At 37.1% G+C, this 25,826-nt stretch overlaps 1 protein-coding gene across 1 annotated transcript in view; it reads right to left on the reverse strand.

Annotated features, from left to right (window-relative positions):
• The window catches only part of LOC124629509 (headcase protein), a 66,051-nt gene that overhangs the window by 17,121 nt on the left and 23,104 nt on the right, over positions 1 to 25,826 (reverse strand). The window contains exon 2 of the mRNA XM_047162905.1: positions 24,138 to 24,234. Within this exon, the coding sequence (XP_047018861.1) occupies positions 24,138 to 24,234 (97 nt within the window). The remainder of the gene's footprint in view (positions 1 to 24,137; positions 24,235 to 25,826) is intronic.

The following is a 25,826-nucleotide window of genomic DNA, read 5'->3' on the forward strand; positions in this document are numbered from 1 at the left end:
ATGAACCCTGCTATAAATAATAAGCACGTTACTAAACTTGTAAATAATTCGCATTGATTGTCAGAAGCTGTTGTTTATAGCGACATAAATCCATCTAGATAAGTATTCCTATTTGTTGTATGAATTATAGTCATAAATAGACACGGCATTCCTATAGGCTGGCTCTAGCGCCACTGAATGGGGCTTTGGGTAACGGTTTTTCAGACTGAGTTCTTAATTTTTGCCTTGCTTTTGTATAATGTTGATTTAGTTAATGTGATACAATGCATTATTTGTCATGCACGAAATTGAGTTCTGTGCCTTAAAATAAAATGGGTACACTTTCCTTCTAAGAAGACGGTTGATTTTTGGGAGCAGACTTCTCTATTCTTTTAGAATTTGTGCAAAAATATTTCCATGCCATTTCTGTACGATGGTTCAAGAATTAACTATCTCCTATACAAATGCAGTAAATAATTCAAACCGCAGCCCTAAACTATGAATCACAGTTTCACTTTATAATTAGACACATCATTAATGTAGATATTGATCCGCATGACAAGTGGAAAGCCTGCCTCAACATACTTCGAAAGACACAGTGACGCACATGTTATGTAGTGCCTTGTTATAAATTTTACTTGCCTACTTTATAAGGAAAATGTTTTGATTTTCACCAGGTAAGGTTTCAAAATAGACTGTCTCTTTCAGGACCTTCAATGGCAACGCTTAAGCCATAGCTTGCTTTTAGATGTCACAAAACCTATTTAATGGTCATGTTTTTGAAAATCAAAGTTAAGTAACCATGCAGGTTTTAATGAAGTAAACAATGAACAAAGCAGTCTGGAAGTGACACAGTCTAACGTCAACTCTATTATTATCACAAGAATCAAATGAAACTTGCTATGGCTAGGTTTGATAAGCTGCTAACAAAGGATTTGTTAATGCAAACAACAGAGATAATTTGCAGACTTAAACCCTTTTAACGCTTAAGGAAGGCGAAGGTTAAAACAATATAGGGTCGTTAATAGTCGCAATTAGTAAGAAACAAGCCATTTCTTTTTGCCTTATCTCTGTCACCCATTTAATTGTCATTATAATACCTAAGCCTCCACATATTCTGATCATTCTAGAAAATAAAGGACTAGCATAGAAGTATAATCCAGGCTTACTGTTCATAAGCCGTAGAAACTTATTCTGTCTTATCTATGTGTAGTAGACATTCCGTTATCAACTAAGAAATCAGTCTGCAAAACCAGATACGACAAGCACTGCATATTGTTCTATGACAAACGACGATCGCAACTTGCATACTTCTCGAGACTGATATATTTATATAGGTACTATGTACGCACGAACAAAAACAAACTACGATTACACTATCAAGTGTATGATACGAGTATAACCAGCCATTTGGCTTGCACTGATAACCCTGCACTTAGCGCTATGTCACCTCGGAGCACGTTATCTGTTTTGCAAAGTTGCCAACAACAGCCTTGTACCTTATCTCAAAACGAGAATAAGAGTGACAATTATATAGATAAAGTGAAAATTAATAAATAACTCAACCAAATTACCGTTCTACTGATATGAAACTGAGAAAGCTGTAAATATGAAATGTTAGTGTTGCGTACACGGTTCGCTTGATATAATAATTTGTATCGTCTACAAGTTTTCGATTGATGTTAAATACTTGGGTCCTATAGTAAATATTGACATTGGTATTTAAACAGGAAAATGCGTATTTAACTTTATCATTCAAAATAAACAGTATTATCATGATTTAAACTCGAATAATGAATTTACTTGCGTTATTTTCCGATTTGTTAAGTGGTGTGATTATGATAGGCAATTAAATAATTATTTATAGATGGTAAGTTTACTATAATCGCTTTATCTTTATGGTAATTGAGATAAATATATCTGATGACATTAGTCATTCCCATGACTGCGTCATGGTTACTTATTATGGAATTTATGATAACCTTAGATTGAATTAAATTACCTACATATCGATTATTATTGTATTCAAAGCTGCTATCCTTGTATTTTTATCGAATACATGATGCCATTCATAAAATATTTTAATGTGACCTACTGTCTTGTTATTTGGTATCATCGTTAATGACATATGGTGGGTGGTATAATTTAATTAGAACTCTACCAATTATACATATACCGAGGATATCAGATAAACTATATGAACAAAAAATATGCCATGACCTACATTGTGTTAAGGAACGTTATAAAAATAAATCTGCGTGTGAACCTTCAAAAATCATCTCCGATACTTTCCAGAAAGAAAACAGTAAAACAAAAACTCATGGTAAAGAAACCGGGCCTTACACCCAGCTAACTTTATTCCTACGTAAGTTGAAAGAACAAAGTATATTGAAAGAAAGAAAGAAAGAAGAAACATTCACACAACACATTCAACTGCCGTCATATTACGCATCGTATGAACTATATTCATCCATTTATTGCATTAGTAGAACCGTCAGTGCCAACCTTTATCGACTCGATAAAACAGCCACATGATAAATTAAATTTCTCCGCCGTGAGATTGATAAACAAGAAAATTATTGGTTCGATTTTATTATAAGCTGTTTTATTAAACTGAGTACGTACTTTACATTTAATACTTTACATCCTTTGCTGTTTTATTGAGACCCTATCTTTACTTTAGTTGTTGGGAAGTTAAGACTTTTCCCGAGAACGTAGGCTACCTATATGTATTTTGGAATATGATAAGTAAAACTCCCGGAACGCGTGTGAAACCGCGGATAGCAGCTAGTATTTTATAATAACATAGGAACGCATAGTAATAATAATTATTTTCTTTATTTCACTATGTGTTTTTCAATTTTAATGCATTTTTAAGTTGTATATTGTCCCTTCTTGAATCTAAGCCAATAATTTTACTATTAAACTGACGCATACAAAAATTAAATATCCAAACAAATAACCTTATCACAGTACAATTGCGTTTAAGTTTAATTATGTACGGTACGGTAATTGCTATTAATTCAATAAAAACAATAATTAACCGGAACAAATGTGGCGTGCTCGTTAATAAAGTAATCATTGCATTTGTTCGTATGAAGAAAATCTGATGGAAATGTTTTTATAATTTTACATAGTTATGTAAGGGGTTACGTCCTCAGGCACGGTGGAGTGATGACTTGCGCAAGACAGCTGGCAGGAGCTGGATGCGAGCAGCCGAAAATCGATCTCAGTAGCGTGCACTTGGAGAGGCCTATGTCCAGCAGTGGACTGCTATAGGCTGATGATGATGATGATGATGTAAGGGGTTTTGTTAGTGCGGATTGTCTTATTAAGTTATCATAATAAAAGTCTATGGCTACCTACAGTATGGGTACCTACACTACTTAGAAATATTGGGTCTCTTAATTCTTTAGAACGATAAAGGTAAGTAGCTCATATTTTGCAATTTTAAGTGTAGGTACTTACTTAATGTTTGGATGCACTGCGATAGCACTTTGTAAAAACATAATTGTTTTTATTATTAAAATAAAACAGTGTCTTTATTATTTCTCTATAAATATACACATACCCGGAAAATGTAATCTGATAGTTACAAAGTAATAAAAGTTTAATAGTTGCCTTCGATATTAACACTATAGTCTTTCAATAAATGTATTCACGATTCCCTTTATATTGTGTAATTAACTTCCATTAAGTACAAGCTGGTATTGTTTATAATAATTATGTAATAATAGTAGTGATTTAGTACAATAATAACATTATTATTGTTATACAAATCAATAATAATGCACTTGTGTTTGTTCGGCCATTAATTTCGATTTTATGTTCGCATAAATTCACGCCCGTTTTACTGGTATTCTGGAGAAACTGATATCATAACAGAAACTCAAAAATTATATTTTTTATAGGAACAGTTCAAAGTGAATTCCTAACCTACCGTACCGTACCGTACCTAACTGAAATCGGTTAATCCGCTATATTTCAGCGGTTTTACCATAAATGCGAAACGTGACATACGGTTCCATTTGAAATTACAAATACATATCAGAAAGGGTATAAACTTTTACGTATTAAATAAACATTAGCTATTTATAATAAACTTACTATCACATAAAATATAAATTATGTAAATAAAACTGTCCTTATCTCCCATAGTTACAGTTACCTTCTTAGAAAAATTCTAGAAACCCTTTTTAACTCCGATAAAAATAAAACAGTCTTGTCAAGCGTTTGAAATAGGCTTTTTATCGCGAGTTATTGAATGCACACAAATGCTTTTATGTAAACAGAAGTAAAGGCACGCACATAGAGGCAGATAAGCTTTCGTCCGGCCAACGTGTGGTTACGATAGCCCATAATCATATTAAAAAAAAAGAAAAATGTTTTTATAAATAAAGGTGTCAAGATAAACTTTATCGAAATCCTAAAAAAATTGTTCATTACTCAATAATGTTTTGATATTTTCGCTATTGTAAACACACAGAGATAGCTAACTTTAGATAATTAATTCTCGCAATTTTGTTAATTCATTGCTAAAGATTTTTTTTTGTATAAAAGCGGTTAATAATCACAAAACTATTTTAAAACAACGTCAGTCAAATTTCAAATCCGCTCAGTCGCGTATTTGCAAAGCTCGCTCTAAGCGATGCGTGTAACATACTCTTTGCATCGATAAGCCGCGTCCCACTATCGCGGTCGCAGAGGATAACGGCCGCGCCAAGGCGAACGTATACCAACAATAAACATGTCCGACCCTTACATAACATACTGAATGTTGTACTACGCTAGCCAACTACAAATTGTCTACATTGTTACAGCGAAACCATTGAGGATTGAGTGATGGCAACTGCGATTTTGTGTTACGCTTCTTCTATTGGACGCGAATACAACATGGCGGAATGCAGTTTTAAGGAGATCTACCACCACCGTACGGAATTTATTCATGAGATTGCTATCTCGAAATGCAATATTGCAACATTTTATGCACTTCTAAGTAAAAAGCTTTACACCAACAACATAATGATTAAGAAATTAAGCAATTACCGCTTAATTTTAAGAATATTTACCGTCATTTACAAACCCGCCGACCAAAATGTCGCATATTGTCTTATTTGGCACGCCTCTTTTGCAATTTAAACTTTAATTAGCACCCTTATTTGGTCAACTACACGGTCCAATTTCGTTTAAATGTGTAACATTAAGACTAAAACGAGCATGCGGACCCATTTAAAGGTCCGACACCTCAATCCGACTATTCAAACGAGTTGCACTTAGCATACATGCATCCGGCGACCTTAATAGCTAAATAATATAATTCAGTACTACAAGACTAGTTAATACAAGGCTATGATACATAGACAAGTTGTCTATCGGTCATTGTACCGTGGTCCTTATGTAACTGTTGAAGTATTCGTCAAAAAGTGTATTACATGTTATCAAAACATCAATGGCTATTCATTTAAGTATTAGCGTCGAGCTTATCATTTACTATAACATTTTAAAGGTGGAACAATCGTGAACAATGCTATCAGTCGTTGCCCACGCGCTGATAGTTTAATCTATCTTGCTTCCACGCTCGTCTTTGATGCATTGTTGCACTTCCTACGTTATTATATTTAGGAGCAATGAATTCGGGTTAGGATTCACAAGAATTATAAACTACGTATTTTTTGGTATATTATAGCTTAGCAAAAGACATAAATGGAAAGGAATTGAGTCCCGTCTCTTTGCAAAGATTCCACATATTTCTTCATTAACAACATTGGCGCCAAACATATCTGCGTTGTATACTTAGCAACTAATTAACCGCATAACTGTGTGTATCTGCCAACAAAAACGTTTTTGTAAATATTGTATTTAGTAAAAACGTATGCTGTTATTGTAAATATTTGATAACATCTACCCTTTATTTCCTAAAGGGATATTGCGCATCCCTTTCGTCAAATGTATATTAAGTGCCTATCTATATCCATGCCAGGGAATACAGAATTCTGGGGCAAAAAAAAAACTTTTATTACCACAAATTGCTTTTCATAATATTTTAATTTTCAAATGTGTGTTTTTAAATTAATCTTTAAAAACAACCAAAAATATTACAAGCTTAATAATTAAAAGCCAAAACGATGGTATTTATAGGAATTCTAATCACATTTATCCTCAAGTAGTTAGCCTTCGAATTAGAGAGAATATTAGCATTCCGTTCCCATAATGAATCCATTATTACATTGATATGCAAATACATGCAACAAATTGTGCTCCTAAAGGATTTAGGATATAGTTTAATCGAGTTATCGTCGTATAAGCTTGAATAGTAATAACAACATGTACCTAGTTCTTTTATTTTTTTCTGCTAGCTTCTATCCCAGGATTTGTATGTGTTGTCTGAACAAACTAGTATCACATAATTTTAGTGTTAAAGAAAGATATCTGGAGTTGACTCCAGTCCATCCAACGCTTGTTATTGTCAATTTAAAAGAGGTTACATACAAACTTACAATATGTTTTTTAAATGCAAGATACATTATGGTTTAACCTTCAAATGAAACCATGAATCACGTACGTAAATGGAATATGAATAGATTCACACTCCTACGCAAGTTTTTTTTGTTATTAAAAACAAACAATGCTTTTATCGTACACAATGCAATAAAAAAATATATTAACTTGCAATAACAAGTGGAAGGTCACACTTTGTTTATCATATAATATTTCACGATGCGACCGCATTTGGCATCCAACACAGTGCCTACCAATAATATTACAATTATTATAAACGCAGAAATTGTCAGATGACTAACTCATATAAACAGAGACTTCATAACATTAACGTTATTTCAAATTAATGATCAGTGCCTATTACACACAGGATAAATTACTAAACTAGAGACCGTGGAAAGTTCTGTAGATCATAGTTATCGGTAAACTAGGTACGCGCATTACTCCAGTCTGTAACAAATCAATTGGAAATAACTTTATTATACAGTGAAAAGGAAGTAGAGAAATGCTGAACTGGGCGTATCGGTTGCAATAAAACTATAAAGCTGTCATTAACTTTAGAATTGGATTCGCAGTTATTAATTCATGCTATTAATATAATATAGGTGCGGTGGAGAGGCGAAGCGTGTACCGGGATGATGTATATCACAGTTTACGGCGATGCTCGACGCTCTTAATCCCAAGTATTAACCGGAGGCACCGACCCGCCACGATTTATCGTCCGCAGCCACGGCTAGGCGGGGCCAACTAACAACTAACACTGTTGTACCTCGCAACTTGATACCTCGTTTTGTATTTTTCTACCACTCATGATGTATTACTGTAATACTTTGTAAGAAACCAGTCACGTTCTTGAATTTATGTGACGCGAACACATGAATTATCCTCTGCTTGTAAATGTCGACATGCAACACCCTACACATCAATACACAGCTAATCCTCCAATAGTCAGCCAATACAATGTTACAGTGGAAGGTATAAGAATAGAAGCAGTTTTTAAGTTAACCCAGTTTAAAGTTTCGCCAGAGGGTGCTGGCACAGTCTTCCACGAGAGCCCTCGCAGTGTTTAAGCAGTCGATTCCCGTTTTATCCGCAGCCGGCAACTCCTCGGGGATGGTGAAGGATTTACAGACGAACAAAAAAGCTCGGAACTAAAAGTAGAGACTACGAAAGAAAGGCTAAGATTTCCGCCGAACGATTTCAGCGCAGATAACATCCTCTCATACACTATTTATTTTGTCTTACAAACTCTCGAATGGAGCGAGTGGTTCAAAGGATTTACAAGTAATATAGAGTGCTTTACAAATTACAAGCGTTGCACTCGGTGGCAGAAATACAAATCATTGATCGATACGATAGTGTGCAGGGCAGAATTAAATAATGGATGAGGTCTATGACCTATAAGTAATTCATAGAATGAGCGAGTGAACGTGAGGTGCGGTGCTCGGCCAGATATGGCAGGTGCGTTATGTAAGCGGCCTGCACCGCAGGCGCACGCTTGTGATACCAAATGCCACTGCGCTATTCCTATGCTGGCCGACTAGCGGCGAGCTCGTGCCAAGGCCCCGCAACAATTGAAAGTAGATGTCCAATACTTAACCTTTCGAAACAATATTGGAGTAATAGAAACAAAATAATCGATCCAAAACAAACACAAGATTAAAGGTCGAACCGTGAAAGGACGAAATTGCGCCACATTCATAACAGGTGCCGTCTGAACTGAACGAAACTTAGAAGCCAGACAAATTTATAATGATATAGCCCATTACCTCTCGCAAAGTCATAACGATAACCATAGATATAGTCGTTACCGCAGTATGCCCGAAGGACTTAAAAGCGGACAATTTAAAACATAAATTAGATAATGCAGTATCTAAATACGGGAGAACACCGGGAGGCAGCCGACTACCGGGTGGTTAGGGACGATGAATAACGAAGCGACAAGGATGGTGTATCGGGAGTGGTCGCGGAATGGAGCGAGACAAATGATCGGCCGCGGGTGCAGCAGCCAGAAGCAGTGCACACAGACATCGATCGATTAGTGGCCGAGCCGCCCGCCCGCCGCCACAGCCAATCTATCGACCTTTATGTTCACTTTTAAATTTGTGAACTGCCAAATTGTATCGATCATAATTGCTAATCAAATAAGTATTAATTATTCTGCCGCCGCTCTTGTTTCCGTCCCAAATGTGTTTGGTTTGTAAATACTGGCTGGCTGTGGGTGGAATTTGTTGAAAGCTAAATACAATGCAACATTTGTTATGCTTACGCACTGCACTGTAAAGAATAACAATAATGTAATTCTTCTACAAAGAATAAAAATTCTGTACGTTTCGCTGGAAATAAAAAAGAAAAAAATATCAAAGTTCATGCAAATCTATTACTAATATAATCTAAACTTAGGTACAAAGCTATCGAGGTTCAGCTCACGTCGTCGCCGACCGGTGATCACTTATTTAACTTGGAGGTGCCGTGATTCCATAGAATCGCACCGGAGCAGACACCACGCGCATTTTTTATTTATGAAATTTTCTAGTGGAACAGCTGCGGTAATGGAATAATTTCGATGAAACTGATCGGTATTCAGAAAAAACATCTCGGTGTGTCTACAACTTTCCCCCATCCGATCGGCTTTACAGACCGTCCTACAGATTAGAGCTCGATTGAATTTGAAATTATCGCTCCCTTAGAACAAATTGGAGGAACTAGAATGAAAGCTATGAACTCTTTCATTGAAGCATCCTTCGTTTAATTTTCTAAATTCATCCTCCTTTCAACAGCGAGATCAGTTAGTTTTAGTTCGTCATTTTTGGGAAAGCTCTTAGATAGATATAAAAGAAATTGGCTGTGACTTATAAGATTCAGTGATTTGTAACGGTCCATTGAATATGAGGAACAATTGTGTCTGATTCTTTGCTAAAAAGCTAACATTCCTACAGACACTTAAGTTAAATTGTCTACATAAAAACTGCTATCAGTGAAAACGGCTGTTCACGATAGTCATGGTGTAGAAACTAGGAAAAAAACTCGCAATTAGCTTGTTATCAGAAAAGAAAGTTTAATGTCGCTGTCAACGACTGACTAAGTGTTGCTTAGCAAGGCACCTTGTTGCAGGAAACGAAGGCAAGTGGAACTTGTCGCCTGTCGCCCAGGAAATGCCTCAACATATTATGTGAGTGATAAGACTACATCCGAGCATAGCACGCTAGGCTATACCTGACAGTCTGACACATTCTGATGTATTTGAAACGATAAAGCTGTTTAGATACATTGTAATGGAAAACTACGACTTACGTGACAAAATACCTACCGATAACGACAAAGGTACCTTTTAATCTTATCCAGCCAATTGTGAACAAACATGGCCGTGCATTTAATAAAGTCATAATAAAACATGCACTGTTTATTTTTCCTCCTCTGCAGAGACGCAAACAATATGAAATATTTTATTTGAGCGAGAGCAAACTTCGCAAAACTTTACTGTCGACCAAGTTCGAGGATCTGTTTTGCGTAAGAATAACTACGGGATCGCTGAGCCGTCGCCGAGAACAAAGCTCCAGCTAACTCAACAATGTGTTTAGTTTCCAGATTAGAGCAATCCCGACCAACACCTAAACACGGATTTTAGATAACATTCAAACTCCGACCGCACTGAATATAAATGAGATTTTAGAACGCCACAGCGCCCGTCTTAGGGCACTCGTGCATAATTACTAGACATTACAAACGTTCAACTACATCTGAACGCCAATGAATAACTTTAATGGATAATCCAATATAGAAAACGAAGAACTTCTATCAAGGGACCTTTTTTTTGTTTACAGAGAAAAAGATGAAAATCTATATCGGAAAAGGTCGGCAGGGCGGAAAGCGGGAGGCAAGACGGGCTTGCGTGAGGAGGGCCCGGTGTCCCGGCACGCACCCTCACTTCCCAGCTGTTTGCGTCTATTACAATTTCAATGTCAAGTCCGATCAATACAGCCGGGGATGTAAAATTCGGCTGGTCTCGGCGCGTTCCGGGCGCTACGAGCGTCGCTAGCCGCGAGCTTACTAACCTACCGTAATACGGGGTGCGTGCTCTCTGCACGATCAATAGGCGCCAAGTAAGGCTCGGCCCGTTTTATAAATAGTCTTGAACTTCACCTCGGTCGCGCCGTCGAGATTCGTGGGCGAAAGTGTGGAAATATCTTTCGTTACGTCACGAGGGCGGCCCTGTTTTGTATACCTACCTCTACATCAAAAATTGCACTCTTCCCTTGTCTGAAATGAATAATCTCAATACCGGTGCTGATAAGCCGCTGCAGCTGTAACACAATGCCGGGCATCTCATTATGCAGATGAGATGCACAATCCCCGACGGAGAAAGTTTGAATATCTCAATATAACGTGACAATCGGCAACTGATGTGAATATTTTACTAAGTTTCCATGTAAATCGCCCTTCGCCGAGTACCTACTGGCGTCGATGGCGCGAGGAAACCGCTGGAAAAATGTCAGAGGGAGCTCGAATTGGAAAAACAACTGCGGTGAATTTCTCTACCTAGACTGTAAAGGCACTCGAAAAGCCAATATCGCCGAGCTTTATACCTCATCAGCATGCATACAGACACTACTGAAACCTCAATATTAGGGCTTGTAAATTGAAATCTGGCAAAAAAAACGGTGCGCTCGAAAAATAAAGGTATTAATTAGAGGGATACAAAACCGATGAGATGAAGTGAAATCAAGCTGGAGGACTATAACAGTGAGTAAGGGGAGTAAAAGCGGTGATATTAAAGGACGAAAACGAGCGGTTCATTACTGGGAATGTTGGCAATAACAATACGGCTAATGGTCCTGGCGCGATCCTCTCAATTCCCGCTTCTGCTCGAATATCTCCCTCGCAACAAATCCCCGGCAATTGCAACTTACTTATTTTGATAGTATGATTGTCCTGTTCTGTATAAATAGCTTAATATTCTTTACATAAATTATATCTGATCTGCTATTTAATGGGGCAGGATCAATTATGTCGCATTGTTAGGTTACAACGTATCATTGTAATCGCTTGAGTTGTTATTCATAGTAATTATCATGCATAATTATTGTTTTAGGTATTATAGATAGCTACTACGTCTTAAGTTCGTAGAAGTGAATCGTGACTTAACTATGGAGAGCTGTCATAACTCGAGCGACGTGTTCCTAGGTCACGTAAGCCACTGTTCACTTGTTTTTTTACTCATATTTTATACTGTTTTACTCATAAACGGCCCGGTTGCAATAGATAGACGCAAAGTCGTTGATAACAATGTGTTTCTATGCATATATTTTTATGGCCGTTTTCTATACCACATTTAACAACTTCACGCACTACTATATTATTATGTTTATTAAGGTTAACGCAAGGATACAATGTAGTAATAAAATCATGAGTTATGACATCTACGTTCGACATTTAAATATTGATTATTATTTTAATTATCATGTTGTTTTTTAGAGCGTCAATAAGCATAACGTTTATATTAGGCTGGCATTACATTACCGTGGGCGGGGACAGCTATAATCAAATAACAGCACGATTAAATCAAGCGCCTCTCAATTTAAATACGACTATAATTATGGAACATTTAGTAGACGTTGATCGAAGATAGATAGACACAATTATTCAACATAGCCGTGCAATTTAAAGGAACATTTAGTAACAAGAAAACTGGTATACAGTATCCCAAAAGCATTTGTTGCGCAAATCGTTCCATATAAAGTCAAGCGCGGATTAGCACGAAAATATTCGGAAAATGTACTTTCAAAAGGCCAACGGGTAAGGGCCGCTTGCTCCAGTTTTCTACACGAGCTTCGTGAAACTAAGAACATTATCGCACGATAAATCGCTAGTTCGTATGTCTAGCAATCACTTTATCCATAAAACTTGTATCGTAAGATTGTAGTTGGTCGAGCGTGACCGTTCGCAGTATGCGCGATCACGCAAGTTTATCTCGTAGAGTTATAATAATTAGTTAGAGCAATAACGTATCCAGACCACACCTCGCAATTAGGTCTTGATTATATGAATAGTTTATGCAGCGGAGTTATTAAAGCTACACATAAAACATTCTTTATAAGGAAACTCTGAGATAAATACGTTGTTGATGTTAGGAGCTCACGTTATGTAACAAATCTTGAATCTTAATGTGGCTCTATTATTAGTATTTTGCCGTCTCATGGACGAGTAGACATCTCCTTAAGAGGTCATGAACGGATAAAATCATTCTGTAGATTCTATATGTATGTAATGTAAAAGGAAACCGGCCGCAGGATTAACGTAGTGGAATAGTACCCTAATGTTTATGACGATGTGTAAGTAGTAGTCGTTTCATGTTTATAAAGTTCTAATTATCGTTATAGAATCTAGATTGGTTTATGAATCAGCGATGCGGCATCGCTGCCAGTCATTGTTAATTAAACAAATAAGTAATAATGTGTCAGTCATAATGAAAATTGACGTCCAATTTATCAACGCATTACCAGGACCTCATAATTCGATTGGAGGTTGGCAAAAACAAAAGGATTTGAGCCAGAGCCAACAGTTACGCGTACGTACGTAACAAATCAAATCACACAATATGGCGGCATTAGTCGTTGCGATTCTATGCGCTAGAGATTTGCAAGCGGCGCGCAGCGACGTGCACTGTAAGTAGGTCGTGCGCGTGCGTCGACCCCACGCCCGACTTCAGGGTTAACGCCAAGTGCTTGTGAGTAGGGTTGCCACTGTTACCAGCTGCGCGGGAGATGGAATCTGTGTATAAACATACACAGGTTGTGAACGTACCACGATGTATAACAGAAGAAAAGAGGTCTAAAAGGGTTTAATGACAATTTTTAAGTAGCCTTCCGATGCCACCGTTCATGCAAATGCTCTAAAAGTATGTAGTTAGAAGAGAAAATTCTATATTATTATGCAGCTGAAATTACAAGAATATTTGCATGGCAACAGCGGATTTCCATTTTCGTAGAAACATAAATCTCTTGGACCGCGCTAGCTAATAAAAACCACTAAGGTGAAAGGAACGATAAATAAAAATTCCTTTGTCTAAAATCGGTTTTACTTGCAGGATACTTTTGTAAAGAAATCACCAGCGCGATATTTGGGTATTTTCTGAAGATGAATGTTGGCGATTAAGAATAATTTATTGTTAATCTATAACCATTAATTTTGGCAGAATATTGATGCAGCTGGAGCTGAATCACTGACAAGCAAACGCATTAGGATGATGTTTTATTTCAATACTTTATCTCTTTATAAACTTTTGAGACAGCAACAACCGTACATTATAATTGCAGTTGTATCGATTGGAAAGTATTGACTTTAGTATTGACAAGTAAATCTTACTCAATTGTAAGATTTACTTGAATGTGTTTAACATGTCTCCCCAGCAACATTAAATTGTTAAGAACAGCGGGCGGTACAAATATTACTGTCAGAAATTAATTAAGTCCTGGTCGTAGCGCTGACACAGTCAACCTACTCACTGCCCGATCTTAAACGACTTGTCACCGATATCTGTGAGCCTAGTACCGCACGCTTGTTACTTATCAATGCGCTTCGAAAATCTTAATACGTTCCGATATTATTAATTCGCTAATAAACCAGCAGTTTTGGCCTGAAATCATGCTCGTGTTTTCCAAACATTATTGCTGTAGTTATCGCGATAATAATAGCAGCACGGGTTCATTGACCGCTCTAGTTCTATTCTAGTTACGTTAAACTAGTGTTACAACTTTGTTTCTATGAATTTCGTGCGCTGAAATGTTTGAAATTTTACGCATCAGGGCAGAAAAATATTACACATTTAGAGCAATTGCATGCGGCGGATCACTAAGTACATTTGAAATAAATAATACATTTGTTGTATTACTGCTGTTTCCTCCGGACACTCAAGCGTCCTCCACATTCTGAACTACAATGTCAGGATATTCAGATGGGCCATTATTGTCCATTTTCTGATGAATTTTCTTCGGCTAAAACCGTTTAGCTTTTGTTTCAAAAACAAATCTCAAGGAAAAATTTAGAATGATTCGGATTTCACAAGAATGTGTTGTAGAATTACGTATCGAGAAAATGTTAAATGTGTTTTGATTTACGAAGAGATTGATGCTAACGTAAACTTGGATGATCTCATAATTATCGTCAGTTTACGTAAAACTAGGTTTACTAGTAAAAATAAGTAGGTGATCTGAACAAAACACGCGAATATTTATTTTAATAGTAGCGCTAGAACTTGTTACACATTTAAATATAGATTTGTTTGAAATAAAACTAGGAAGAATCGTGGCAAACTTAAAAAATATATAATACGTAAATGCTGTAATTAATTAGGATGGTTTGTTTATAGGAGGCGCATAGTTCATCAGTCATCTGTCATAATTATATGTAGGTGCGCACGCGCCGAATAAGCACCGAGCGCGGCGTGGGCGCGGCGAGACGACAGCGTCGACGCGAAGCTGCGCGCGGGCAACAAGCGTGGGCTACGTGCGGTGCATTATTCACGGGTATTCAGCCGAGAGCAATACGCATTCTATTTACTACGAAACCGATTACTCACGCATCCAATTCTTCCACTCCTTTACCGCTAAATAAATCAATTACCGACACTGAACCATTAGTTGCCTGTACATATAACACTAAAAAACGCAAATTATGGGCGCTACTGCGGAATATTACACCGAACGACTCCTAAATGTACGCAAACAAGGCGCATGCTTATCAAGATTGAATTCAACAGTACGATGCCAACAAAAACCGGCTCCAAAGCCCTTCCATATATGGCAAGTGTCCTGCAAGTGGATACTTGCGATAACTTTATAAAAACTTGATCACAACTACACGAAACGGTCTTGCAAGCCGCGGGTTGGCTACAGTTCGCACGGTTGCTGCCTTTTATAGGTCTGCTAGCCTATTCCAGCTGTGTCGAAAGCCAAACACGAAGAAAATGCAAGATACACTATCTGTTGCACCACACCATCACTGCGTGTTCGTAAATTCCTCCTGATTTAAAGAGATTCGTTCGTCATACTTAAATAGTAATAATTTATCTAGCATCTGTGTAATGGAGTAATTACGTTTATCGAGTTCTTACGAAACGACCAAACGATCTGATCTGAACTAGTAAGAACTTATTGCACGTCGTGCTTCATTCTACAACTTTTTGCAACGAAGGAAAGTTGCACTGCGAGACCTATCCAGCCCTATTGTATCTATTAACCGGCTACTTTCTCATTTCTTGCCATTTACGGTCCGTTGAGAAAATCGAGATGCATTTTGCAGTATATCAGCGCATGATGAAGAGACAGAATGACAGCATAACTTAGGCCCACTCACGGTCGGGCTGAGTCATTCATCGTTTAGCGTATAATTTATTTTTCAAAAGGCTATGAAGCATTTTGTCTCACAATACTTAGGCAAAAAGCATATAACCGAGAGGCAAAAAAGGTTAAGCGACTGTTGCGCTCGCTGAACAAGACGATTTAAAGAAAAACGCGGTGTTAATCCACATGGGAAGCCTTGAGCGCGGTGTCGGGTTGCGGTCGCGGCTCCGTCGGCTTTAGTTACATGGACGACCGCGCGCCCGCCACATCTTCCTACGTGCTCTTGAATAACACACATTACTTCTTATGACTACGTCCAAAATTCACTAGCTCCCCTTTGATCTAAGCGATAACGGTCAACCACTTAAGGCGTCACAGGCGAATGAAAACCTGCAAACATTTTATGAAGTCGTTCAGCTCGTTAGGCCACGTTTGATCACGAGTGGCGATATAAGTACATATATGCACGGTGGACGTGAAAATTACCGCTGCGATAAATTCATAAACCCGGCTTTGGGTCTTACGAGCAGTGCAACCGGTCGAAGCAATCAATATGCTGGTAGACAGCGGGCCACCATAAATAGAAGAAGTGGACTGGGATTTAATGATGCCGCTCCGCGAAAACGTGCCTTGCTTGTCGCTGTTATCAATCATGCTTACAGCTCAGTCCCAGTATCTCCGTATCGTTTCACTTGGTTATTAGATTCCAGTAGGAAGAAACCGATATTTATTTTATAGCATGCCTATTGAATTTTATTGCCGGACTCGAACGGACGTGGATTTATTTTTTACAGATCGAAGTAAACCAGTCCGTGATAAAGGTAATGATCATGTAAACGGTGCTGTTGCTTTAGGAAGACCGGGGGTAATATGGGGGGTGTGGAGAATTATGAAGTTTCCCTTGTCTGGTAAACGGGGTGTTCTCACGCGAAACGAGTCGGCTACAAGACAATACCGGTCGCGTTATTTACGCGATAGATAAGTGAAGAAAATGTTTTAAATTATCTCGCGTGCTTCAGTCGGTGCACGAGCGGACGTTACCAGCCACAATAGTAGCACTTCGCGCGTCAGAATAGCACGAAATAGCATTTAAATTACCGTCACTGATTATCTATGTTAAAATACTTACTATCTAAATTACGTTGAATATCTGTCTGACTGGATACGCAAATCGTGACTGAAGACAAAGACTTTTTTAGAAACAAAAACGGTTCGTAGATGGAAACTTAATTGATAACTAACAAGGTTCTTATTATTAGAGTTAATTTATTCATTGCTTGAATACCAATTTCATGTTCATTTGTGTGCTTAAGTATATTTCCATTAGACAAGTCAATTGCTCAATTAGACGATCTTTGAGTTAATCCGTAGAACTATCAAATTCGAGACATACATGGATAACCTTTTAGTTAAGTACTATTCATATACTTAGTCCCTGTTTAGCATCATCTAAGATTTTCCTGCGTTATTGTAGAGACTGTGAATGAAATGACTGTTTTCAAAGTGAATGACTTAAAATTATTTATTCTGAAGATCAAATGCCTTAAAAACTTCAGACCCACCACGCCCTCAGCCAGAAAACGGCGTTGACAAGACTTGTTCAGAAACCATACATTCACAAACTGAACTCAGTAACTGCGAACAGTCAAGCGTATGTGTTGAGTGTTGTAATAAATAACAAACAAACGTCGAGCAAAAATAGCTTGGAGCACGACGGGCAGGGGAATGACCGTCGGTTGACACACAACTGGCTCAAGGCCTGTAGAGATTAGATACCAGCATGTCGATTCTATAAAATATCACAACTCACTTCGACATCACTCTCACTTCGACTTCGATCTAAAGGTAGAATTCCGTGGACGCGACAATAGTCAACCTATGAAAATGTATGGCACCGTTGTCGAGGCCCGTGACAGTCGCGCGCGGCCGACGAATTTCGTAAGCTGCTCGCGGCATTGTCAAAAATTTAATTCTGGGGCCCGATTCTCCTAATTTTACTTAAGCAACATATGATTCATGTTCGACTCGATTCGACTGAGATCCAATCCCGACTCGATTACGATTGAAGCGTATGTGGCATTCCGCTATTTTTTCTTTGAAATAAACGTTTTTATCCTTTTCTGTCATTCAATAATGAATCATTTTGTCTGCAAATGATTTACGATTGCAAAATGATTGTACAGCAAACTACCGTATAGACCAAAATCACCAAAATAGCAGACCAATCGCTCACCAATCAAATGTCAATTGAATACGATTGGTCTTTTATTAGTAGCAGAATGCCCGATATGGTTAAAACGGCTATTGCGATCATATTGCGATTCGATTTCTATTAGATTTTGACATTATTAACTTAGGAGAATCGGGCCCCTGGTTTTACTAAAATTCTATAGATGTTATTAAGCGCTAGACCATGTTGAGAAGCGTACGGCCGCGAGCGGCTCACGAAATTCGTCGTCCGCGCGCGACTGTCGCAGCCCTCGGCAGCGGTGCCATACATTTTCATAGGTTGACTTTTGTCGCGCGCGGCTGCGACAATCGCGACCCACGGAATTCTACCTTAAAGTTTCGTGATTGACATTGTCAAACTACACTAGCGCTACACTATCGAGCGTGTTGACAAGTTGAACTAAATCAAAGTCGAGATTTTGACAGATCTGTCAAAATCTGTCTATCTATAGGGGAGGTAGGGGAGAGATGGGCAGTTGGGAGACATGATCAAATCAGAATAAAAGGGGGGTCCTTTTATTCTGATTTCTGATCATAGTTTTGTTTTTTTTTATTGGGTAGTTTACGTAACCGACTGGTAACGGTGTTCATCCATAGACTATCTGTCATTTCTGTGAGTTGTCAAGAACAAACACTCGTAAAAGTACTTAAATATTTTGTTGCGGTTTCGGATCGTTATAAAGAGAAAACTAATGAAAGGTATGTGTATTTTCTATTATTAATTATTGATTGTCAAAATCTCCAGTTACAATTATAGTAAGTCGATGCAATCCACACCTATTATACCTTTAGAAGAGAGTACTACAGCAATAGTTAATGGGCCCCACGTTTTTATTTTAGTCTAATATGACCGGGACCACCTACGTAGGTTGACAGGTAAGTAACTATTTTTTATTTTCTAGTTTTCAGTGCACATAAGATAAAACCGTTTAACTTAAAAGTTTTTTTACCGATTTTTTTTTCATAAACTAAGTCAAAAGTGTCCAATGCTCCCTATGGTAGGGAGGCTTGGACATACCATGTAATGTATAATTTGTAAATTTTTGCTCTTCTTCGTCAGTGAAAATTTGTGAGGTTATAAATCTGCGCGAAAAATCCTTTATAGAATCTTGTTTCAGGTACCGTTGCCAACTTGATCTAGAGACTATTATATTTAAAATAGTGTTTAAATAAAGTTCTAAGTGTTTTAAAGTGATTAAGTGCCTACCTTTAACGATGGCTAGAATGTTTTTGCTTAAATCTTTATTAGAAGAAGCTCATGATTATTAGAATTTAGAAAAGCGTCAACAATCTGCTAGAATTCGCAGTTTATCTTTATTAACTCGCGATGATGACTATGTGAGCATATATAGATTGTCAAAGGAGCTAATTGACCAACTGGAGTCTGATTTACTGCCCCTGATAAAGCCCACAAAACGTCGAGGCAAAGGACTTACAACTCGTGTAAAAGTAAGTATTGACACAGTTTATAGTTGAAAAATTGTAATCAAGCACACAATAATAAGAAAAACACTTAGTTCTTAATAAGGAGTATTCCCTTTATGTGGTTTCCCCGCCAGCTGATATGTTTTCAAAAGACTCTGTACTTCAGTTATAATATTGGTATTCTCTTAAGCATGAAAATAACCAAATTGGTCTCAATTTTGTTTTCACTAAATCCAGATAAAGTAGGTATTACATTTTTTATTGATTTATTGTTTCACAGATACTATGTACTTTATCATTCTTGGCTAGTGGCGGTTACCAGAAGGTTATTAAAGAGGGCATCAGAACTTATTTATCGCAACCGTCTGCATCTCGTTGCATAAATGAAGTAGTGGAAGCTCTGAACAATCCGGCCGTAGTAAAAAAATATATAAGGTTTCCTCAAAATCAGCAAGAAAGGCAAATTGGCGCTGTCAGTATTTTTTTTTCGTAGGGTAAGCATAGATTATATTCACAGCACGAATTTAGAGATTTCTGTTTATTTTATACTTAAAAGCTGCCTCAAATTCCTTACAATAACAAATTATAACTAAAACATCATATTTAGCTAAAATTCTGTGTCAAAACTGATAAAATTAAAAACTGATTAATCTCGGTTGACATTTTGTCGAGTGGGGAAGTCACTAGCACAGCATTGGTCGATGTCGAGCTCACTTCACTTCGCAAGTGATTAGGTGATGTTTACAGAATGCAAAATCAAGGTCGTTCTGAATCGAATGCGAAGTGAGAGTGAATAGCGAAGTGAAATGCGAGTTGTTGTTCGAATTTTATAGAATCGACGTGCAGGCAGGCCTTGGCCCTGTTGCGCCCCGCTGGGGTTGCTGACAGTATTCTACTTGTGTAGCCCTTTCATTTGATACCCATATTGAGGGGGCTGTGCCATTTTGTGCCGGTGGCCATATTGGATTTAATTAAAGGTGTATACAAAATTTCAGACCAATCGGTTGACAGGAAGAGGGTGAAATTTGAATTACTAAATTTGATCCAAGAATAAATAATAAAACAAACGGGGTGAGCTAAATAAAACCGTTTAAATATCTCGTAATGTTGAAACTGATTGTAATTTTTAGGAAAGCTCTTTCATTATATCTAGCCGAATATAAGAAATGGCAATAAAAGTTGATAATGATCTGTAAAATCTGATTTTTTATGCAATAAATTGTGAAAAAGTGCCCATCCCTCCCCTACCTCCCCTAAAGTATGAAATGACATTACGAATCGAAGTGAAATGCGAGTTGTTGATCGAGTTTTATAGAATCCCAGTACTGAGCCGCATAACAAATACACATAACGACTGACAATTGCAAAATAATCCGTGGCGAGAACAATTCTGTGATTGCTTTGCAAAAGTTTTGCGATTTGCGCGGTTTAGGCGAAAGGAGGGTTAATTTTGGGTGCGTTTAATTTTATTTTAAAGTTTTTTTTATATTTTGAGAAATTGGTGCTTTTGCAGTATGAAACTGTTAATAATGAGGAAATCTATTAAAACCTAACATATCAAGTGGTCAAATGAAGATTAACAGTTTTTTTATTTTTTTTATTTTAGCCACATCATACGTAAAATGAAAGGTGTTATCTTAATGAAATTACTACCGAATATTTTTACCCCATAAGATATGTATGTATAGTTTGCAAATATTCAAGAAGTTAATGATAATAATCAACAAAGTTGCATCTCATATTGAAGTATACAACTATGAAAATGCATAAAACAAAATGGCGTATAAATCAATTGTTATGTAAGAAATGTTCTTACCCTTTAAGGGTAATGAGATCAATAGGGTTAGCTTGCAGTGAAGCATAATTACATTACATAATATTACGGCACAAAGTCCTCGTAACGAATAATATAAACAATTGTTCTGCTCCACTGAAACTGAAAATTGTTTACACAATTTTATTTTAATTAACTTCAGTATAACGCACATACAATAATATTGTTAACGCTCCAAAATATTTTATACGGTAGCTATTTAACTTTGAAGGAATCCTCGAAAAATCCTCTTACATGTAAAGGGTCTATTAAAGAAATAGACAGTCATAATGATAAAAGAAAATACATATTTATATGGAGCTATGAAACTACCTATATGACCCAGCAATGTATGAATTAATTAGCATAAGATTTCTAATGCCCGTACTTACATAGGTCTTTCATTTCTACATATTCGCTGGCATAATTGCCAAAGCAATAAACATAGGATTTAATATCAATATTTATGCATGAAAGTTAGCCTGTCTGGTATACAAATAAATGATTTAACAATTTTAACCACCACAACAATATCCATGGGATACTTGGCTTCAATTAACACACGCGTGATATATGAGGATTATAAAAACCCCATCTATACTAATATTATAAAGCTGAAGAGTTTGTTTGTTTGTTTGTTTGAACGCGCTAATCTCAGGAACAACTGGTCCGATTTAAAAATTTCTTTCAGTGTTAGATAGCCCATTTATCGAGGAAGGCTATAGGCTACTTTTTATACACCGGTACGGGAAGTAGTTCCCACGGGATGCGGGTGAAACCGCTGGCAGAAGCTAGTGGTTGATAAATACTTTACGTTAATTACGAGCGAATCCACGTGCATTTACTAGGCTTACTAACAAGATTTATCGGCGTATAAAGTGACAACACAGGTAGAAAGACCGCTTAACATGAACATCAATTTCTCTGACTTGACTTTTACAAACTGCTACACGACATCCAATTGGAACTTGGCATTTTTTATCTATTTCTTACAATCAGAATTTTCTGAAATAAAAACTCTTGATAGTTGCAGATATATTGTGAGAAATTGCCATCAGTTAATGATAATTAGAAATGTATACGGCGTTCCATACAATAAGATGATGTGTTGATAGCGAGAAGAAATGAGATGCATTCATTTGTTTAGCCTGTTAGGCCGATAACATGTGTATTTTAATTAATAATGGACTTGTTTAATTTAGATAAGCTAGGGAATTTGATTTTTTCATTTCTTTTTATAGATTATTTTTTCTCAAGGCAATTGTTTAATATTCAAATCTGCGGCATATGAAGTAGACCACAAAACTCCTTGTACCATCTCTTGTACCGTCACAGGCAATTTACACGAATACAACTGGGTATCAGACTAACAACTAAATATACCCACTGTGCACAAACATTTACATAGACTAGACAAAAAAAAAAATTAAGAAGACTGAACAAAATCCGAAAAATATTTCCGTCCGAACTTAGTGATTCAGCCAACGTCCAAATTCAAACTCAGAGGAATGTTTGCAAAATCAACAGCATTCCTACTGGTGTTTTTATCGACGCTACTTATCTACTTTTCGCATTATCTACCTAACTGAAAAGCCATCAATTATATTTTTTTTTGTGAGCAACTCAGCTACTAATCGATTCGGTTCTGTTTCTGTAATGTGCTTATGAATACTGCACTAAAAGCTAGCAACAAATTTTAACAACATTACGTTGTTATTATATCGGTTTATGCAATGAATTAGCACACAAGCACTAATAACAATTTCATTAATTTTAAACAGACGCTTGAGTAGGTGCAAAGTTATGCGAACTCGAAATATGGTAGCGAAGTACTGGCTTGCATTCGTTTTGTTTACTTTGTTTGGAACAAGGCCATAAAGTAAATACTTTTTCTTATGTTTTTGTTGGCAAGTACTTTTGTAAAAAATAACACAAAAATATCATACATAAATATTCCTAGATTATTATTATTTATTACATAGAAAAATCGGCACTACAAAATAATCCTGAGAAATAACTTCCGTTGCAGTTTTGTGACCAAAATCTCGCGCGACATAACATAAAACAGCTTGAATTAAAAAATCTTGTTCTCTTTAAAATAAATTGTTCGAGCTACCTAATTTGAGTGCACGTAAAGAATATATTACCTGACCTGTAATAAAGCCACATCAAACTGTAATAACGTTTATTTAAAACACTAAAAAACGTCGTTTTACTTTCGTCTGGCGGTTGGAGGAGCGTCGCATAAACCACCCAATGGTACGATTAAATTACAGAAAAGTTACGTTTATTCGGTAGAAAATGTACCGGCCACCCCCGGCGCCACCCGTGACAGGATTTTATCGCGAAAAGTGTCACCCTGAGTTTTTATGGCGGCGACAACAAAAGCAAACTTTCACCTCCGCGAAGCTTTTGTGCAATAAAAATATTTTATTGGGCACCTCTACGACCTGCGTCCAGAATTCACGACTATCTCGTTCGAGAAAGATTAATTACGCTCTAAAGCTATACGTTATTTAATTCGTCGACAGTTAACATACGATTAGACAATCGCTTATTTCATTTGCGTTTGACGTCAATTGTTGGTTTACGCGAGCTTTTCCTAAAAAAAAAAAAAAACACGATCATGAATGAAATCTATCGCGCTATTTTTACACTAGATAATTGCATTTCAGTGTTAACAGTACTTTCATGTTCGGTTTTATACGTTGGAAAATACATAAAAATCCTATTTAGGAGGACTGTTTGAGTGTTTACGCTAGACTTTAAAGCTCCCGGGGGAATCGATCCTGTGTCGTTAAATTGTTATTTTCCTTTTTCTCTTACCCTATTCCTTAAGTAGAAGTACATACCTTGATTTGATATGAGTTGACTTTGTGCTTCGGTAGCAGATTGAAAGTAGAAAAGTCCAGCCTTCGGGAAAATATTCCGTTGGCGCCAGCGCCGGCTCTGCAAGGAAAACAAATAAAATTAAATTATAAATAAATAATACAAAAGACTTGCACCTGGGAATCTTTTTGTGAAACATTTCACCGTTGCCTGAGGTAAACCATTATAGCTTAACAATAATCTCGGTTATTACAACGCCAGACATCACGTTTAGTCCATTCCGATTTGCTGTATGAGCAACTAATATCTTTTCCGTTCCTCCAATCTCGAAGTCTTCCAACTTTTAACCCTTTCACCGCAGTGATGAATCGAAATCCAATTTTCTGTGTACTGCCCTTTGCGACGAGCACATTTCGTGCCGTCAGTATTGAAATGGTTTATGCCTAATCGCGTTACACGGATTTACAGCGAACACGCAGACTTGCGGATTTAATACAGACGGGAATGCAGCGCCATTTTTAATCAAATGACGTTTTACTCTTTTTATGCGAGAAGTGCAAAATTATGTATAAAGCTACATTCTACCGACAGTGTTTTAAATAGGTTGCAAGTCCTTGAAGCAAATCATTATAATATAAATGGACATCGCTAAAGGAAATCGCGAGCAACAAAAATAAACAAAAAATTATAAACTCGTTTGGCGCTTAAAAGCCTCTTAACATTTTTACACTACCACGGTATTTAAAGTACATAAACACCTTCAGATCAGGCCCGTAATACGTAATAAAATAATTACAAAAAAAAAGAATGAAAAAAATATTTTGCGTCTGAGTTAATAAACTGTAAACTAGCACAATATGCATGCATAGTTTTTTTGCCATCCACGCGAAGCAAAAAGCGGTCTCAAGGTTGCGCAAAAAACTTGTTTTTTCATTGTCAAGGCCAACAGATTTAGATACCGGCTTTCGTATCTCGGCGGGGCGTGTCAATACAAAGTATGTTTACATTCGGGTATAGATAAAAACCGGCGATTACAATGTTGACGCGGTTGTTTTGTAATTCTTTTGACGGGACTATTTAAACGATACTCAGTTTAACAGAGCATGTTTCATAAAATCCTGATGATTAATTGATTATTCTGAGTGACTGACGAACGGAATACTAATGTAATCAATCTCCTTTAACTAAAGCCTTCAACGTTTTTATTTTTATTTTCGTAAGTAGGTAGGTAGGTACAGAGCCAAGAACATGCGTGATGCATTTAAAATGGCCCTTTATTGTAAGAACTGGTGGCCAGTCATTTCGATTCACAGTCGCGTCGACTCGCGTCTGAACGGAAGTGCGCTTGACTTAATATGGGTGACCTTGGTCGTACAATAGGTTAGTTTAATACTTTAATTTCATGAACAAAAAAAAGCCGACAGACGCTGGCCCAGTTACGTAACGTGATCGCCTTAGTACTTACACGTGTAACATAAATTAGCGCATAAAATGATAACGTTCCGAAAATTGAAAACAGCTACGGAGAAATGAAGGTATTTGAACTGATATCGGTGAAATAAAATTTAATCTGCCTACATGACATGATTTTTGAAGTCGTGGTGGCCTAGTGGGTAAAGGACCAATCTCTCAAGTATGAGGGCGCGGGTTCGATCCCAGGTCAGGCAAGTACCAATGCAACTTTTCTAAGTCTGTATGTACTTTCTAAGTAT

This window comes from Helicoverpa zea, chromosome 4, assembly GCF_022581195.2.
Source record: "Helicoverpa zea isolate HzStark_Cry1AcR chromosome 4, ilHelZeax1.1, whole genome shotgun sequence".
In the NCBI taxonomy this organism is placed as follows: Eukaryota; Metazoa; Arthropoda; class Insecta; order Lepidoptera; family Noctuidae; genus Helicoverpa; species Helicoverpa zea.